At 46.1% G+C, this 20,494-nt stretch overlaps 1 protein-coding gene across 1 annotated transcript in view; it reads left to right on the forward strand.

The window, feature by feature from the left end:
• Positions 1 to 20,494, forward strand: part of LOC135044039 (calcium and integrin-binding family member 3-like) — a 138,612-nt gene that overhangs the window by 88,319 nt on the left and 29,799 nt on the right. Inside the window, exon 3 of the mRNA XM_063955176.1 lies at positions 14,049 to 14,196. Within this exon, the coding sequence (XP_063811246.1) occupies positions 14,049 to 14,196 (148 nt within the window). The remainder of the gene's footprint in view (positions 1 to 14,048; positions 14,197 to 20,494) is intronic.

Consider the following 20,494-nt stretch of genomic DNA (forward strand, 5'->3'; position numbering starts at 1 on the left):
CTCTTTGGGGAAGCCCTAGACGCGTGGATATCTACCGCTACAGCGGGTAAGTCTCCATATCTTCCCTCAGCAGCACCTGCTCCGAAGAGATCCTTCTCCTCAGCTATGCAGCAGTCCTTGCGGTCCAACAAGTCCAGAAAGGCCAAGTCATCCAATACCTTCTTCAGGGGAGGTAAGGTTAAATCCAAGAAGCCTGCCACCGCAGGTTCCCAAGAACAAAAGCCTACTTCAGGTACTCCAAAGTCCTCCGCATGACGGTGGATGGGAAGGCCCAGAGGTGGGGCCTGTGTGAGCGAGATTCAGACAGTTCAGTCATGTCTGGGTATCGTCCGGCCTGGATCCCTGGGTAATAGATATTGTGTCTCAGGGATACAGGCTGGAATTTCAAAGTCTCCCTCCTCACCTTTATTTCAGGTCGGGCTAACCAACTCTGTTGGAGGAAGGCACTGTGCTTCAGGACACTGTCCAAAGGCTGGTGGAGGCACAGGTCATTGTGCTGGTACCACCGCACATGCTGACGAAAGGTTACTATTCAAACCTTTTCGTGGTACTGAAACCGGATGGTTCGGTCAGGCCCATTCTGAACCTAAAATCATTGAACCCCTTTCTAAAGGAGTTCAAGTTCAAGATGGAGTCTCTCAGGGCAGTGATATCAGGTCTGGAAGAGAGGGAATTCCTGGTATCAATGGATATCAAGGATGCGTACCTTCACATTCCGATCTGGCTGCTTCATCAGGCTTATCTCCGCTTCGCATTGCTGGACTGTCATTTTCAGTTCCAGGCCCTGCCATTCGGCCTCTCAACAGCACCGAGGGTGTTTACCAAGGTGATGGCAGAAATGATGATGCTACGCAAGCAAGGTGTGAACATCATTCCTTATCTGGACGATCTCCTGATAAAGGCATCGTCCAGGGAGAAGCTGCTGCAGTCCATTGTTCTCACAATGCGACTGCTCCAGAGTCACGGGTGGATTCTGAATTTTCCAAAGTCACATTTGGATCTAACCCAGAGATTGTCATTTCTGGGAATGATCCTGGATATGGAAGTGCAGCGAGTGTTTCTTCCGTTGGACAATGCGTTGGTGATCCAATGCATGGTCCGGGATGTCTTGAAATCACCCCGGGTGTCGGTACATCAATGCATTCGCCTATTGGGAAACATGGTGGCCTCTTACGAGGCTCTCCAGTATGGGAGGTTTCATGCTCGGACCTTCCAACTGGACCTCCTGGACAAGTGGTCGGGATCTCACCTCCACGTGCATCAGAGAATTCGTCTGTCGCCAAGGGCAAGGATTTCACTCCTCTGGTGGCTCCAATTGCCTCACATCCTGGAAGGCCGCAGGTTCGGGATTCAGGACTGGGTCCTGCTAACAACGGATGCGAGCCTCTGGGGCTGTGGAGCAGTCACACAAGGGGTGACCTTCCAAGAATGGTGGTCAAGGCTGGAAGCTGGCCTGCCCATCAACATTCTGGAACTAAGAGCCATCTACAACGGTCTTCTTCAGGCGGCCCTCTTCTACAAAACCGGGCCATTCAAGTGCAGTCGGGCAACGTAACAACAGTGGCTTACATAAACCGACAGGGCAGAGCGGCAATGTCAGAGGTCACAAGAATACTACTCTGGATGGAAAAGCATGCGCTGGCGCTGTCAGCCATCTTCATTCCGGGAGTAGACAACTGGGAAGCGGACTTCCTCAGCAGACACGATCTCCATCCAGGAGAGTGGGGCTTCCATCCTGAGGTGTTCAAGGAGCTAACAGATCTTTGGGGATTACCCCAAATAGACATGATGGCCTCTCAGCTCAACAAGAAGCTTCAGCGTTATTGTTCCAGGTCGAGGGACCCACAGGCAGTGGCAGTGGACGCCCTGGTGTCTCCGTGGGTGTTCCAGTCAGTGTACTTGTTTTCACCTCTCCCACTGATCCCAAGAATCCTAAAGCCTATAAGGAGAACTGCAAGAAGAGCCGAGGCCTCTTCCTCTTCGGGAGGACCTGCTGCCACAGGGGCCGTTCGCCTATCAAGACTTACCGCGGCTACGTTTGACGGCATGGAAGTTGAGCGCCTGATTCTTGCTCGGAAAGGTATTCCGAAGAAAGTTATTCCTACCCTCATACAGGCTAGGAAGGGGTAACGTCAAAACATTACCATCGTATTTGGAAGAAATGTTTTTGGTGTGAGTCCAAGAAACTTCCTGCGGTGGAATTTCACCCTTATTGAGGTTCAGACCTTTTTGAAGGGAGTTCTGCATATCCAACCTCCCTTTGTACCACCTACGGTGCCTTGGGACCTTAACGTGGTGTTGCAGTTTCTCCAATCGGATTGGTTTGAGCCTCTACAGGAGGTGGAGCTCAAATTTCTTACATGGAAGGCGGTCACCATGTTGGCCTTAGCTTCTGCTAGGCGTGTCTCTGAGCTGGGGGCTTTATCATACAAAAGCCTTTACTTGATCTTCCATGAGGATAGAGCGGAGCTCCGGACTCATCAGTAGTTCCTTCCGAAGGTTGTGTCAGCATTTCATATCAACCAACCTATTGTGCCAGTGGCTACTGACTCCTCACTTACTTCAAAGTCCTTGGATGTCGTGCGGGCTCTGAAGATATATGTGAAGAGAACTTCTCATCACAGGAAGTCGGACTCTGTTTGTCCTATACGATCCCAAGAAAATTGGGTGTCCTGCTACTAAGCAGACGATCTCTCGCTGGATTAGGTTCACTATCCAGCACGCTTATTCTACGGCAGGACTGCCGTGTCCAACATCTGTTAAGGCTCACTCTACTCGTAAGGTGGGGTCTTCCTGGGCGGCTGCCCGGGGTGTCTCGGCATTGCAACTTTGCCGAGCTGCAACTTGGTCTGGATCGAACACATTTGCAAAGTTCTACAAGTTTGATACTTTGGCCTCTGATTATCTGAAGTTCAGTCAATCAGTTCTGCAGGAGCCTCCGCGCACTCCCTCCCGTTCTGGGAGCTTTGGTACATCCCCATGGCACTCATGTGGACCCCAGCATCCTCTAGGACTTACGAGAAAGTAGGATTTTGGTACCTACCGGTAAATCCTTTTCTCGTAGTCCGTAGAGGATGCTTCCTGCTGCTGTTATTGGGTTCAGTACAATTTCGTTTTAGTTGAGTACTGCATTGTTATTTGGTAAGTAAGGTTTCAGCCATTGCTGAATAGTTCAAGCTAGTTGTCTTGACGTGCCTTGTATGTGTGAGCTGGTATGAATCTCACCACTACCTGTGTTAAGTCCTTCTCTCGAAGTATGTCGTCTCCTCGGGCACAGTTTCTAGATTGAGTCTGGTAGGAGGGGTATAGAGGGAGGAGCCAGCCCACATTCTTAAGCTCTTAAAGTGCCAATGGCTCCTGGTGGACCCGTGTATACCCCATGGCACAAATGTGGACCCCAGCTTCCTCTACGGACTACGAGAAAAGGATTTACCGGTAGGTACCAAAATCCTATTTTGTCATACATTTGGTGTATTTCTTTAAGTGGGTAATCGTAAAAACACACACAAAACGCAGTTCCGGCCTAAAAGTTTAGGTAAGCACTCAAAGGAGGATTACCCATGTGGGCGACTTCCAGCGGGTGTGAGGAACAAAAGTGTATTGTGTAGTGAGCAGTAGAATTTTGCTCACATTGATCGTGATAAGTGTGGTATATTAAGTCACGAACGCACGGTATACACATGGTACGGTACGTGAGGTAAGCGTACAGAAACGCACATGTGGTGCAGGGATGTGCACAGTTACGTGCTTACGCAAAGTTGCGTGAAGTAGCGAGCGCAAGTTTAACCACACAATAGAAATAAATTTAAAGGCGGGATAGAAGACATATTTATACAATAGCAAGTAACTATCCGATTTTAAAAGCAGATTACTATAATATTTTGTTTAAAGTGTACTACCTCTGGGGCAAGCTATCAATCAAAGGGAGTGATATTTTTCTGTACAGAAAACTGTGTGTTAGCGTGAGTTGAAAGTAGGTGTGGATGTATTGAACCCCGGAGAAACCAGGATCCCGTGGGAGACGCTGAGTTAGCAGAGGTTCGGCGTCATGAAAAGGTCGCAACCTTACGTATTAACGAAGTAGGCACGTACTACAACGTGTAGAGGAGTGTAATAGATCGTGAAGTAGGCACGTACTACAACGTGTAGAAGTATTATAGTGTTATGCTCCGGCTGTGGAGCGCAGCTTGTGAATTCAACTCCTGTGATCGTAGGGCATATAGATAACAAGTATCTATAAGCCGCGCGATTGGACCGCGCGTCTATGTGTGTGATACGAGGTGCAACGTGATACCATTTGCGTAATTTCATGCAATTGTGTCATCATACGCGCTGTGTAGAGCATACGCAGACATGATTTGTGTAAAGAAAGGGATTTTTCGCTGAGTACTGTGTGATCTCAGGAAATCTCCCTGGTGGACATCCACTGGAAAGGGTGATCGATAAGTTGTTTCTCACCCAAGAAAATTCCAGCGGATAGATACCGAAAAAAAGGAATTTTTTGCTGATTCCCTCTCAGGAAAACATTCCAACACTTTTAACCTCCACTGGAAGAGGTGTTGTATTGATTCTGTTAATACTTCAATAATTCCAGTGCTGAGGGGTCTGGTAGGGGCCTAGTCTGGGCACGCGGGGGGTCATTAATGGAGTGAGTCGTGGTACTGGCCGGCTGAGGCAGGAGCGGGTGAAAAGCGCTCGGTAAGGACTTTTCACTGTCGTCTCGCGTGGGTCATTTGGTGTGTTGTGAAAAAGCCCACAATGGGAGCCAGATGGGCATGCGAGAGGCGTTCAGCAGCCAGGTTTCAGGCTGGAGAGTTGAGGATTGAGGCACGTACTGTGTGAAAACGTGCGGAGGATAATGTGTGGAAAGTACGGTCCACACAGAGAGGCTTTTTGTGACGAATGGGTGTGAATTACAGTGGATGATAGGGCATCATTTCCTAGAGTTGGTGGGTTTGATCCTGAGGTATTGCAGGTAGTATGTTTAACCAAAGTCATATAAGACAACAACGAAAACATAATAATCTTTGAACTTGTAGCAGCAATAAATAAGTAGAAAAAAGAAAAAGCAAGTACACCGCCATATGTGGATGTGGAAGCAGTTACAGCCAGCATACAAACTATAGAAAATAATAACATTTTGATAGTGCTCTTCCTTCTTAGCCGATGATAAGAAGTCTAAATTAAGCTTGACACCACATTCAGCACAATCATTGACAACATTCAATGCTTGAATATTGGTTTGTGAATTCTGATAAGCATCAGATTCTTTCCATTCACCAATGTCTTTCATAAGAAAATCACTGTTTAGCTGAAGAATGTTAAACATAAACCATGAATCTATTTCTGATGTGACAAATCTGAAAAAGAAATAATGATTTGATTAATGTTTTGTGATTTGGATGGGAACAGCCACGATGCTGTTCCCTTTTTTTGTTATGTTCTTATGTTCTTAAATCAATGTAAGACACGCATTCATGGCACACATACAAAAGTTAGCTTCATTTTGCTAAAGTTAGTTGTTTTGTATAATACAATACAATACACTTCTTTAGTACCAAGATACAGATAGTTTTTGGGTGTGGAGGTGGACCACCTAAGTCAAATCGTACATAAAAAAAAAATTGCACAGTTGTTTCTATGCTAAAAAGGAACATTTTAAGAATAGGGACAGCAAGCATTCCGAATGTCGGGGCGTTTGATGCACCCTAATATATACTAATGAATATCAAAGGCGACCTGACTGTTTCGGACATTTCTCATGCACTCAGAGGAGTATTTAACCGATAAAAGAGGAGCAGTAGCCTGCAGGGGAAGTGGCTGAGACCAGTGGAACTGGTAAGTATGGAGTCATTCAAGTACATATATAGTAAAACCCAAAAAATGAAATAAAAAAATCAAGAAAGTAACGTCATGAATGGAGAATATCCTGTCCGCACATTAGTATTTACCAGTAGGAAAGCGGACAGAGATTGGGTAAACCCTGGGTATTTCTTTTAGTTACCACATAAGAAGTATTCATTTCTACTAATGCCCCTAGTCAAGATAAGCTCGGAAATGTTTGTTGGACCATATACAGACCCTTAATACGGGATGAGAAGGATTGAATGAATACTTTGCATGACCTAGAAGCTTGGTTTTTTGTTGTTGCAGTACTAGAAAATTCTTTGTCAGGATAAGATCACTGGTAAACACTAATTCGGCAAATGGGAGGAACTAGAGAAGTGTAACATTACCCTTTGACAAAACCTGCTGAATTTACGATTGGGCCTCTATGATGCTAAACCCTTTCTTTTTTTTTTTCTTTTTTTTTCTAGCAGCAATGGCCCCTGACTAACTTAATCGACAGAGATTTTGTTATGTAAATTGAAATGTGAAATACATATATTGTACTCCCGCTCAGGAAGTACAAGGTATGTTAGATAACCCTCAAAGACTAATGTTGCATTCCACTGTTCTAGATTCATATCCATCACTGGTAGAGGAAATTATCTCACAGATACTGGGTTCCCTATGAATTTAGGAGGGACAGGACACTGCATTGATGGCTGAGGTAGTCCCAGTAGTGACACAGCAAGCACAAGCTTTAAGAAGGGTAGACCAAGTAGTTAATCAATTCCCCGTAGTGCCCAATCCAGTTGTCTTTTTAATAAAATCCTCTCCACCTCTACAAACTTAACTGGCACCAACCTCTATTCCGTTTTTCTTCACAGTTTCCTCTTCATCTTTTGCGTTCACACAGGGGGTACAATACATGGACCCGATTCTTCCAAAGTTTCGAGTGACTGCCTGAGTATTTTCTCCCAAGCCCTTCATGAATGTTTACAGTCCTTTCAGCCTGAGAATGGGTCGGTGCTGATACAATATGTTGATGACTTGTTGTTGTGCGCCGATTCATTTGAGTCGTCCCTGGCAGATACGAAACAGTTTCTGTTTCGTCTTTTCCAGACAGGACACCAGGTCTCAAGGGATAGACTACAGTTGTGTAAGACAAGGGTCAAAATCCTGGGACGTAGTACTGGTACATGATTTGACAGTTCATACACCACATGCCGTATTGGTCCTTCAGAGTTCTGCCCGAACCCGGTATGTCTCATCAGCACGATGGCACCAGTATTACTGCAGTGTGCCTTGTCATGCACAAAGGGTGGAGGATGAGAATACTGGTGAAGGGAAATTTTGTATAGACACTGATATGCATGATGGTATGGAATATCCAAATCAGACCTTTACTATGAGACCAGACATAAGTGACAGCCGTTGGTGAACGCAGACCTGATATATTCTTCTTCTTTTTCTCCTCTAGAGATGTTTTTTTTCTTTTTGAGTGATGCTCATGGTACTCTACATTGCAAACACACAACAGTTAAATTAAGATGCAAATTTGTGTTCCCTACAGGAAAAGGAGGTCTGGAAGGCAAGGGGGTATGGTTAGGAGTCTTTAGGACTCTGGAGATATGGACAAGGTAAACCAGTGGCCCCCAGGACGTATCTCCCAAGCCTAGCTGAGGCGGCACATGGTCCGACTCACCTAGGGTAAGGAAGGTATGTGCAAATTGGTAAGAGCTTACTGGCGTGCACCAGGGTTCTCTTCTCAGGCAAGCAGGAAAGCAATGACATGCCTTACTTGCATGAGGAAGAACATTTGGTAAGGTAGTACCAACAGAGTCATCCCATACTCCTCCTGCAGACGGACCTTTTTCAGGTAACACAAATCGACTTCGTACAGTTAACACCCTGTAGAAATTTGAATTATGTATTGGTGTGCACTGATGTTTTCTCAAACTGGGTAGAGGCATTTCATGCCACCACGGATACTGCTGTGTTTACCGCAAAGAAAATTGTGCAGAAATTTGTGTGTTGATATGGTATCCTTAGGAGTAGGAGCAAAGTGATAGCTTGAAACTGGACTATTGTGGTCATAGACACTGCCACTAGTGTTATGTAGCATCGGAACCACTCCCAGATCCCCACTTAACGAATCACCCTGTTTGAAATTTGTTTTTGTTTTTTGGAAGACAACCTCATGTCGTGATCGATCCACACAATGATCAGAAATACACCAATGAGGTGACAGTACAGTACCTTATCGAGATGAGCCAGCATTTGAGAACTTAACAAAAGAACTTGAAACTGTTGATTCCTGGTATGCCAACTACTAACTGTCTTGATTGTGAACCAAGAGACTGTGTGATTGTTCTTACGCTCAGGTTGCCTAATAGACAGGTGGGAAGGACCATATCAGGTTTTGTTGACAGCACGATCCCAGTGAAAGTAGCCGAGAGAGAGACTTGGGTCCACAATTCCCATCGCAGGAAAGTCGGTAGTCCGGAAGGAACTCGTAAATGGAGTGAGATCACAGAAGTATCACCCGAGAGTCTGTCCCGTGAAGACTGAGAGGCGGCACTGTTGAACACTATCTGAGCATACTAAAAGATTACAGAATGACCAGTCGTTGTAATGGATTTGCTATGGACAAGATTTGTTTTGTTCTATCTTTCTTTTTTCCCGTTGACAAACATTTTTTTTTTCTTCAGGACTTTTTTTGTGAGGTTTTTCATGAGGAGTCGAGTGTGGGACAGGAACTGGTTCTGGAGAAAGGAGTGATGTCTTTATAGGATCCCAGGATCAGCCTATCACTTAGTTAAAGCCAGAGAAAATCAAAGGTCAAGTAGTTACGGAGTTCGGAGGTAACATGATAGGCTATTGTCTGAGGAATACTGTATTTTTGTATTTAATGTGACCCCATAATTGAAGATGAGTGCATCCAGAGATGTCAGTCTAGCAATAAGGCAGCATTTGACAGACATCCCTTGAGTGACTACCACTCACTAGTGGGTAAGGTCTTAAACCAAACGGAATGTTGGACGTGCTCACAGGTACCTCAAAGACCAAATAATGCAGGATTAGTGCCATATTCTTTAGGGTTAGCTGAGGTACTTGAATTACACGGAAAGAGGGGGGGGCAGTGGACAAGGAATAACTAGACCCCCTAGACTTAAGATCCACCAGTACCATAGATAAATACCTGGTATGTTTAAATCTCACAAATATCAGGAAATTGGGAAGTAATAAGGAACAATCAGACAATGGCTATTCACACATAGCAGATAAAGAGCTCATTAATATATGTGGAAGAAAGATTTATGAATGGCTCTCCCTGAACTCTGAAGGTTCATGTTATCTAGGAAGGACACTACTAATAACCCTTGTTCAATGATGAAACAGACCTAGCATACGATCCAGAAATGGAAACAATATCCAGGAAATGATAGGAATATATATCATGAAAATTTTATGTCTCTTTCACGATTTGTTTGTGTTTTCTCCTTCCACCCAGCAAAACCTCTATCGAATCCGAACACCAGTGTACAAAGACGTAGGTACATGTATGTGTGAAACGTTCGTTCAAATCAGACATCATAGGCCATAGTACTGTTCCAGCATACTCTATAGGTTGAATGTCTTCCCACACCCAACCAGTGGTCCCGTGACTGCCGAGTGCATATAGAGGATGTCTCGTCCTCCTCCCTGTCTTCCCCCAAAATAGTCCATGTCTGATTTGCGAAATGAATACATACGTGTGTCTAGGTCACCGATTATGTGTATTTTTTTGTAATTATGTTTAGTGTGACAGTTATGACCGTTATTGTCTACTGTCAAAGGGTGGACTGTCGAAGTAAAAAATATTACATACATAACACGTACAAACTCCACACGGATGAGTTGCTGTTCATGTGAATACATGCAGCATGCACAGCGATATATGGTAGCATATGCATTCACACAGACAAGCCACAAAGATATATTCAACACATATTTCATACCACACATAAATTAAACATGTCAAGCACCAGACATTATAATATTTTAAATTATATAATGGAGTATAACATCATGTATATGTATTAATGGAACGGAACAAGATAAACATGTTATGCTTGGTGTCAAAATAATCAGAGGAATGAGTGTGTTGGTTTGATACCTGTGATTAGATTGTAGCACATTGCAATGAGTAGTTATGATCGAATGTAGGAATACGAAGCCACAATTCTAATAACAAAGAACATTCCAAGGAAAGCAGATGGACAGGAAACCAGTGGTCAACCTTTATGATGTCTTCTTGAAGGCTGGACGTTGCTTGCATTTGAACTGACCAATGACACATCATGAATGAGAAAGTTCCCTCCCCTGGACCAATAACAGAAGACTCAGTCCCAGACCTGTTCTCCCCAAATATACACGGTGTATAGGTGATTCGAGTCACAAGAAGTTCTGTTTTGCAAGGTTGCAGTTCCAGTTGCTGTTTTGTTTTGCTGAGAGAGAGAGAGAGAAATGGAGATGATGGTGCATTGAGCAAATAGGGTGAAGTATGCTGGTTGGAACTGTATGGATTCTTTTGTAACGATCTGCTTCCTGTGTAATTGTAAATCAGTAACCATATACATACTGTACATGTGTTATATTGTATGCATATCCTTATAATATCAAATATATACATCACTGAGCATTGGAACTCAGACAATGTGTGCGTGTACTTGTTTTCTCTTAAGGGATGTAGTGTTTGCGACATACAGCGCACTTTTATCGTATATGGTAATAACATGCGCCTTGCATTTGCAACATATATTAGATGTTGGCATTTTAAATATTTCTTAGGAATTAATCTGAAATTCACAACTTTGCCACCTACTTCACATTCAAAATTGACTCCAATTCGTCAGGACATAACATCCCACTAGAACCTGAGCAACCCCCCTCCTCCATTTCTCAACCCCCCTCTTCTTCCCTCCTACCAACTCTGACATCTTTCTTCCCTGTATCTGGAGAGGAAGTCATGATCCTCATCTGGTCCTCATCCCCCTCCACCTCCCCACTTGACCCTATTCCCTCCCGCCTTCTCCGCTTCCTCTCTTCTTCTGCCTGTTCCCATTTTGCCCATCTACTTAATCTCTCACTCTCATCAGGCACTGTCTCTTCTGCCTTCAAGCATGCACTTGTCTCCCCTATTCTTAAAAAACCTACCCTTGATCCAACCAATCTCTGCAACTACCGACCCATCTCTCTTCTCCCTTTTGCCTCCACACTCCTTGAGCATATTGTCTACAACCGCCTCACTGTCTTTCTTTCTTCCCACTCACTGCTTGACCCTTTCCAGTCTGGTTTACGTCCTTAGCACTCCACTGAAACCGCCCTAACAGTCTGCAATGACCTCCTTGCTGCTAAATCCAGGGGCAACTACTATCTGCTTATTCTCCTTGACCTCTCTGCTGCTTTTGACACTGTATACCACCCTCTCCTCCTGCAAATCCTTTACTCCCTTGGTTTACATGATACTGCTCTCTCCTGGCTGTCCTCCTACCTTTCTGACCATTCCTTCTCTGTCTCCTTTCATGACTCCACCTCCCCCCACTTCCTCTACCAGTAGGCATCCCCCATGGTTCTGTTCTTGGGCCTCTCCTTTTCTCTCTCTATACATCCTCATTAGGTAAGCTCATTAGCTCTTTTGACTTAAAATATCATCTCTACGCTGATGATACTCAAATTTACCTTTCCTCCCCTGACCTCTCCCCTGCTCTCCTCACTCGTATCTCTAACTGTCTCTCTGCTATCTCCTCCTGGATGTCCCAGCACTTTCTTAAACGTAACATGTCTAAGACTGAGCTGATCATCTTCCCTCCCTCCCGCATAACCTCACCTCCCACAATTTAATTATCCATTGATGGCACTATTATCTCCTCTAGCCCCCAAGTGCGATGTCTTGGAGTAATCCTGGACTCCTCCCTCTCCTTCAAACCACACATTCAGTACCTCTCAAAAACCTGCCATTTCCATCTCAAAAACATCTCCAGGATCAGACCCTTTCTCACCCAGGATGCTACTAAGACCCTCATCCACTCACTTGTCATCTCCAGATTGGACTACTGCAATCTCCTCCTATCTGGCCTCCCCCAAAAATGTCTGTCTCCACTTCAATCTATCCTCAATGCTGCTGCCCATCTCATATTCCTCACCAAATGTACTACATCCACATCCCCTCTCTTGCAGGACCTTTACTGGCTCCCCTTCCCATTCAGAATCCAATTCAAGCTTCTCACACTCACCTACAAAGCCCTCACCCACTCTTCTCCCTCTTACATCCCTGACTTTATCTTTCTTTCCATTCACACCCATCCCCTTCGCTCTGCTAATGCACGTCGTCTCTCCTGCCAACTGATTACCTCCTCCCACTCCTACCTACAAGATTTTGCACGTGCTGCTCTCTGGAATGCTCTATCTCTCCCCATCCGACTCTCCACCTCTCTACAAAACTTCAAACGGTCTCTCAAGACCCACTTCTTCACCAAACCCAGCCAACTCTCCTCCTAACCCTCTTGTCTATGCTGACTGTCTAACCCTTCTGTGTCACTCTGGTCTGTTAGCCCCTCACCTTTTAGATTGTAAGCTCGCAAGAGCAGGGACTTCTTTCCTCATGTGCCTTTTCTTACTTACGCTATCTTATACTCCATACTCCCTTTGATGGCACTTAACCCTGGGTTTTCTATACCTGTCCTATTTTGTCCTGTATTGTAGGTTCTGTGTTCTTGTTTGCTCATTTTATTATGTACTGTGTAATGGGCGCTGCGGATCCCTTGTGGCGCCATATAAATCAAGGATGATAATAATAATAATAATCTCTGCACAAGTAAAGCAAAACAGTTACGAACTTTACTTTTGCTATTATTTAGTACCCACTCGTCTTCACTCGATTTACCATACTGCCTCAGACTTATGCTGGCACTAGTGTGGACAGCAAGGAACCCTGTTGCACATCTGATGGTACATTCAACCCTTCTGGAGAAAAAAATTGAAACCTAATTCAATTTATTACTAGCATACAAGTGCCAAATTCTCCTCTAAATTCCTTACTATCCCGGTCCATTCCACACACACCACAAGCATTTTACCACCTGTGCGGGGATGGAGAGGGGGAGGGGAGGGGGGGGGGGGGGGGGAGTGCCTGTAATGCAGTGCAGACTAGCCCTGTGCTGGGCATCCCCCCACATGTCAGAAAAACTGATCGTAGATGTGCTAGTTTCTAGCACATCTACGATCAGGTCTGAATCACCCTCTATGTCTGTCATCCTCTGCCTTTACCAACACTTTGCTCTTAGGTGACTAAAAGTATTTCTGTTACGTCCATGCGATATTCAACCACCGCCTTTGCTACTTCCCTCTCTATGGGAGTAATTCAGACCGAATCACTGCTGTGCATTTTCGCACAGTGGGCGATAAGGTCCAAAGTGCGCGTGCGCATTGCATGGGTGCAGACGTCAATTCTGGTCCCGGACAGGCTGGTGTGATCGCAGCGGCTGAGTAAATCCTGGGCTGCGCAGAGACTGCACAAAATCTGTTTGGCCAGCTCTGCTACAAATGCGTTCGCACACTTGCACAGCTAAAATACACTCCCTCTGTAGGCGGCGAGTATCTGAACGCAGCAGTGCAAAAATCGCTTGCTAGCGATCAGGTCTGAGTTAGGCCCAATGTCTCCAACTAATTTGGATGTCTTTTTCTATTGGACAATTACCCTATACCTCTATTGTTGACCGTGCCCTATTCCCCTTATGTTGTATACTATGCCCAACTTTTTATACTTTGGAATTTCAGTAAACAGATTTAAAAAAAAACCAACAACACAGGGGGGGGGGGGGATGTCTCAAAGAGCTGAATACATCAGATTACAATAAAAAATAGTGATATATTACAGTATTCATATATAGTAAGGTTTATGCCGGGTAAAGAGCAGAGGTAAACAGTGAAGGCAAAAGGCTAAATGTAATATGGTACGAAAAGCCAGAGGTACTTTATCGCACCCTATTACATTTACCCCAGGGAGTGAGTGGGGGGGGGAAGGCAGATAGCTATGGCCACACTACCTAGCAAGCTGGTGACTGATGTATCAGAAATACTAGTTGTACAATATGGTGTAATAAATTGACATGTACATACATTTAAAAATTACTGGGCTGTATTGGTCTATTTGAAATAACCAATATATCTGATTTCAGGATAACCCCTTCCGCCAGCGGATAGCTGAAGTATTCTCTGAGGATGGAGAAGGAAACATGACACTAGATGATTTCCTGGACATGTTCTCTGTGCTTAGTGAAATGGCTCCCCGTGATCTTAAAGCTTACTATGCATTCAAAATATATGGTGAGTTTGTTTAGCATTTGTCATTGTAATCATTGTTTTTTTTATTAATCCCTTCAGTGTTAAGGATGAGTGGGACTCCATCCAGCATATACCTCAATATAGCTATGGATGGATCCTCTGCACTAATTTAGTGGGGAGGAGGCAGCAGCAGAATGATGAGTTATTGGGGGGGAATTTAATTGTTATTACTGCCCTGATCTCCCATCTAAAGTAACGGCGCTGGTAGCGCCCAACAGTAGCATTGCATGTCATTTAGGGTATTTGGAAACATGCACAAATTAGTTTCAGTTTGTATTTTTAACTCAAATCTACTAGATGATAAATCCAGGCATGTAATAAATGGATAGTGATAAGGAGTGGGGAAGTGGGCAAGTTAAAAGTTGTTCATAGGAAGCAATTTGCTTCACCTTATCATTTTATATGATTCACTTGATAAATTCTACCTTGAAGGTGAATAGTTGCTATGGCTAACATATCACTCTTTAAATTGCATGTATCATCTCCTCCGAGCCCTTTCTCTTCCATTCTTTAAGCAAAGCTGTACATATGGCTATTGATGTTGGCAAGACCTTGAATTTATCATCCGCGTAGAATGAAAAATCATATAAACTTAAATATTTCTACCTACCAAAATCTTTGTACAGTAGTTGTCTAGTTAATGAAATGTGGAGTTACAACAGTGGTAGAGAACATTATACTTTACACTAAAGTTCAGTAAGGAAAATACAGTTTGAAACCACCACATCACTCTTACCAAATCACAATTCACTTAACTCAAAAATCCACCACACTTGTCATAAAATATTCCCATATGCCCTCAGAAACATACATGCCATTCATACTGAACCTCTGCATATTTCCCCACAGGCCACTGATATTGCCGACATGTACTCCACATGCCCACATACCACTCCATAAGACCCTACCTGCCACTCAGTCTATCCCACTTGCCACAGTCCTCCTCGTAATGCCCTCTGCCTGCCACTCAGACCTCTACTACATATGCCACATACAGTATGTACCTGGCTAACCTACAGCTTAAACATGACTTATAGTTTCACAGCTGGAGCCCACAGACAGATGTACATAGTCCTCCTGCTCTGATGTGCTACATGATCTCATTGCATTGTTAGAGCAGATCCTGTAATGGGGAAGCTTATTGCTCCCAATCATAACTGCTTTCCATGTTATAAAGTAGAGGATAAATCAGTAACAGGGGTACAGAGCAACTGAGCCGCAGGTGAAAGCTCACTGGTCAGCTGGCATCTGTTGCCCATCTGGCATCTGCCTCCATTTGACATACTCCCCACACAGGGGTGTTGGAATGGGAGGGGGGGGGGCAAGGGGGCAGCTCGCTCCCCCCAAACATGAAAGGTGCCATCCACCCAGATCCGCAATCCCCTGCCTGTGCATGCCACCGCAGCCAGGGCCGGCCCTACCATCACGCGGAGTACACAGTCGCGTAGAGCGCCACGTTGTGGAGGGCGCAACCGCTCTTCTGTATTCCCGTGGTGCCACCTGCTAGCTGTGTGAAGTCCATAGCACAGAGCTCCACACAAGCCCAGGTGCTGCTGTGATCCAAGGCTGAGCACTGCAGGGTGGGGCAGAACTCTGCATTGTTTCCTCCCCCAGCAGAGGGACACATTAGAGATTAGAGATGCGATGAGACAGCAGCAGTTCTGCACAGGGAGGGAGAAATAATCACAGCTGGCCTCCCCTCCTCCCTTTCTTCTGTGCTGTGTAAAGCACAACTGGGAAGACGGCAGGCAGCAGGGAGCTGCGTTGAGAGGCTGGCTAGGAAGCAACTGCAGAGCGTTGGCTGCAAGCTACAGCACCTTCTCCCTGCACCACTGGCTCTCTGCACGGGATCCGGTCTGAAGATCGACAGTGTCTAGGTCGACAATGTTTGGGTCGACCACTATTGGTCGACAGTCACTAGGTTGACATGTTTTCAAGTATATATGTATGTTTTCAAAGTCGACAGGGTGTCTAGGTCGACATGTTCTATGTCGACAGGCCAAAAGGTCGACATGAGTTTTTCACTTTTTTCTCTAACGTCCTAGTGGATGCTGGGGACTCCGAAAGGACCATGGGGAATAGCGGCTCCGCAGGAGACTGGGCACAAAGTAAAAGCTTTAGGACTAGCTGGTGTGCACTGGCTCCTCCCCCTATGACCCTCCTCCAAGCCTCAGTTAAGATTTTGTGCCCGAACGAGAAGGGTGCAATCTAGGTGGCTCTCCTGAGCTGCTTAGAGTAAAAGTTTAAATAGTTTTTTTTATTTTCAGTGAGACCTGCTGGCAACAGGCTCACTGCATCGAGGGACTAAGGGGAGAAGAAACGAACTCACCTGCGTGCAGAGTGGATTGGGCTTCTTAGGCTACTGGACATTAGCTCCAGAGGGACGATCACAGGCCCATCCATGGATGGGTCCCGGAGCCGCGCCGCCGGCCCACCTACAGAGCCAGAAGAGTGAAGAGGTCCGGAAAATCGGCGGCAGAAGACGTCCTGTCTTCAATAAGGTAGCGCACAGCACCGCAGCTGTGCGCCATTGCTCTCAGCACACTTCACACTCCGGTCACTGAGGGTGCAGGGCGCTGGGGGGGGGCGCCCTGGGACGCAATGAAAATACCTTAAATGGCTAAAAATACATCACATATAGCTCCTGGGCTATATGGATGTATTTAACCCCTGCCAGTTTTCCACAAAAAAGCGGGAGAAAGGCCGCCGAAAAAGGGGCGGAGCCTATCTCCTCAGCACACAAGCGCCATTTTTTCCTCACAGCTCCGTTGGAGGAAGGCTCCCTGACTCTCCCCTGCAGTCCTGCACTACAGAAACAGGGTAAAACAAGAGAGGGGGGGGCACTAAATTGGCATATTAATATATACTGCAGCTATATTAGGGAAAAACACTTATATAAGGTTATCCCTATATATATATAGCGCTCTGGTGTGTGCTGGCAAACTCTCCCTCTGTCTCCCCAAAGGGCTAGTGGGGTCCTGTCCTCTATCAGAGCATTCCCTGTGTGTGTGCTGTGTGTCGGTACGCTGTGTCGACATGTATGAGGAAAATGGTGTGGAGGCGGAGCAATTGCCTGTGTTAGTGATGTCACCCCCTAGGGAGTCAACACCTGACTGGATGGTCTTATGGAAAGAATTACGTGATAGTGTCGGCACTTTACAAAAGACTGTTGACGACATGAGACAGCCGGCAAATCAGTTAATACCTGTACAGGCGTCTCAAACACCGTCAGGGGCTATAAAACGCCCGTTACCTCAGATCGATACAGACACTGACACGGACACTGACTCCAGTGTCGACGGTGAGGAAACAAACGTATTTTCCAGTAGGGCCACACGTTACATGATCACGGCAATGAAGGAGGTTTTGAACATTTCTGATACTACAAGTACCACAAAAAAGGGTATTATGTGGGGTGTGAAAAAACTACCCGTAGTTTTTCCTGAATCAGATGAATTAAATGAGGTGTGTGATGAAGCGTGGGTTTCCCCCGATAAAAAACTGCTAATTTCTAAAAAATTATTGGCATTATACCCTTTCCCGCCAGAGGTTAGGGCGCGTTGGGAAACACCCCCTAGCGTAGATAAGGCGCTCACACGCTTATCAAAACAAGTGGCGTTACCGTCTCCTGATACGGCCGCCCTCAAGGAACCAGCTGATAGGAAGCTGGAAAATATCCTTAAAAGTATATACACACATACTGGTATTATACTGCGACCAGCAATCGCCTCAGCCTGGATGTGCAGTGCTGGGGTGGCTTGGTCGGATTCCCTGACTGAAAATATTGATACCCTAGACAGGGACAATATATTATTGACTATAGAGCATTTAAAGGATGCATTTCTATATATGCGAGATGCACAGAGGGATATTTGCACTCTGGCATCAAGAGTAAGTGCGATGTCCATTTCTGCCAGAAGAGGATTATGGACGCGACAGTGGTCAGGGGATGCGGATTCCAAACGGCATATGGATGTATTGCCGTATAAAGGGGAGGAGTTATTTGGGGTCGGTCTATCGGACCTGGTGGCCACGGCAACGGCTGGAAAATCCACCTTTTTACCCCAAGTCACCTCGCAGCAGAAAAAGATACCGTCTTTTCAGGCTCAGTCCTTTCGTCCCCATAAGGGCAAGCGGGCAAAAGGCCACTCATATCTGCCCCGGGGCAGAGGAAGGGGAAAAAGACTGCAGCAAACAGCCTCTTCCCACGAACAGAAGCCCTCCCCCGCTTCTGCCAAGTCCTCAGCATGACGCTGGGGCCTTACAAGCGGACTCAGGCACGGTGGGGGCCCGTCTCAAGAATTTCAGCGCGCAGTGGGCTCACTCGCAAGTGGACCCCTGGATCCTGCAGGTATCATCTCAGGGGTACAAATTGGAATTCGAGACGTCTCCCCCTCGCCGGTTCCTGAAGTCTGCTTTACCAACGTCTCCCCCCGACAGGGAGGCGGTATTGGAAGCCATTCACAAGCTGTATTCCCAGCAGGTGATAATCAAGGTACCCCTCCTACAACAGGGAAAGGGGTATTATTCCACGCTGTTTGTGGTACCGAAGCCGGACGGCTCGGTGAGACCCATTTTAAATCTGAAATCCTTGAACACTTACATAAAAAGGTTCAAGTTCAAGATGGAGTCACTCAGAGCAGTGATAGCGAACCTGGAAGAAGGGGACTATATGGTGTCTCTGGACATCAAGGATGCTTACCTCCATGTCCCAATTTGCCCTTCTCACCAAGGGTACCTCAGGTTTGTGGTACAGAACTGTCACTATCAGTTTCAGACGCTGCCGTTTGGATTGTCCACGGCACCCCGGGTCTTTACCAAGGTAATGGCCGAAATGATGATTCTTCTTCGAAGAAAAGGCGTCTTAATTATCCCTTACTTGGACGATCTCCTGATAAGGGCAAGGTCCAGAGAACAGTTAGAGGTCGGAGTAGCACTATCTCAAGTAGTACTACGACAGCACGGATGGATTCTAAATATTCCAAAATCGCAGCTGATTCCGACGACACGTCTGCTGTTCCTAGGGATGATTCTGGACACAGTACAGAAAAAGGTGTTTCTCCCGGAGGAGAAAGCCAAGGAGTTATCCGACCTAGTCAGGAACCTCCTAAGACCAGGCCAAGTGTCAGTACATCAATGCACAAGGGTCCTGGGAAAGATGGTGGCTTCTTACGAAGCGATTCCATTCGTCAGATTCCACGCAAGAACTTTTCAGTGGGATCTGCTGGACAAATGGTCCGGATCGCATCTTCAAATGCATCAGCGGATAACCCTGTCTCCAAGGACAAGGGTGTCTCTCCTGTGGTGGTTACAGAGTGCTCATCTCCTAGAGGGCCGCAGATTCGGCATTCAGGATTGGGTCCTGGTGACCACGGATGCCAGCCTGAGAGGCTGGGGAGCAGTCACACAGGGAAGAAATTTCCAGGGCTTGTGGTCAAGCATGGAAACGTCACTTCACATAAATATCCTGGAACTAAGGGCCATTTACAATGCCCTAAGTCAGGCAAGACCTCTGCTTCAGGGTCAGCCGGTGTTGATCCAGTCGGACAACATCACGGCAGTCGCCCACGTAAACAGACAGGGCGGCACAAGAAGCAGGAGGGCAATGATGGAAGTGGCAAGGATTCTTCGCTGGGCGGAGAATCATGTGATAGCACTGTCAGCAGTGTTCATTCCGGGAGTGGACAACTGGGAAGCAGACTTCCTCAGCAGACACGATCTTCACCCGGGGGAGTGGGGACTTCACCCAGAAGTCTTCCACATGATTGTGAACCGTTGGGAAAAACCAAAGGTGGACATGATGGCGTCCCGCCTCAACAAAAAACTGGACAGATATTGCGCCAGGTCAAGCGACCCTCAGGCAATAGCTGTGGACGCTCTGGTAACACCGTGGGTGTACCAGTCAGTGTATGTGTTCCCTCCTCTTCCTCTCATACCAAAAGTACTGAGAATCATAAGAAGGAGAGGAGTAAAGACTATACTCGTGGCTCCGGATTGGCCAAGAAGGACTTGGTACCCGGAAATTCAATAGATGCTCACGGAAGACCCGTGGCCTCTACCTCTAAGAAAGGACCTGCTCCAGCAGGGACCATGTCTGTTCCAAGACTTACCGCGGCTGCGTTTGACGGCATGGCGGTTGAACGCCGGATCCTGAAGGAAAAAGGCATTCCGGATTAAGTCATCCCTACCCTGATCAAAGCCAGGAAGGATGTAACCATACAACATTATCACCGTATTTGGCGTAAATATGTTGCGTGGTGCGAGGCCAGGAAGGCCCCTA

Source organism: Pseudophryne corroboree, chromosome 1 (genome assembly GCF_028390025.1).
Source record: "Pseudophryne corroboree isolate aPseCor3 chromosome 1, aPseCor3.hap2, whole genome shotgun sequence".
NCBI classification, from domain to species: domain Eukaryota; kingdom Metazoa; phylum Chordata; class Amphibia; order Anura; family Myobatrachidae; genus Pseudophryne; species Pseudophryne corroboree.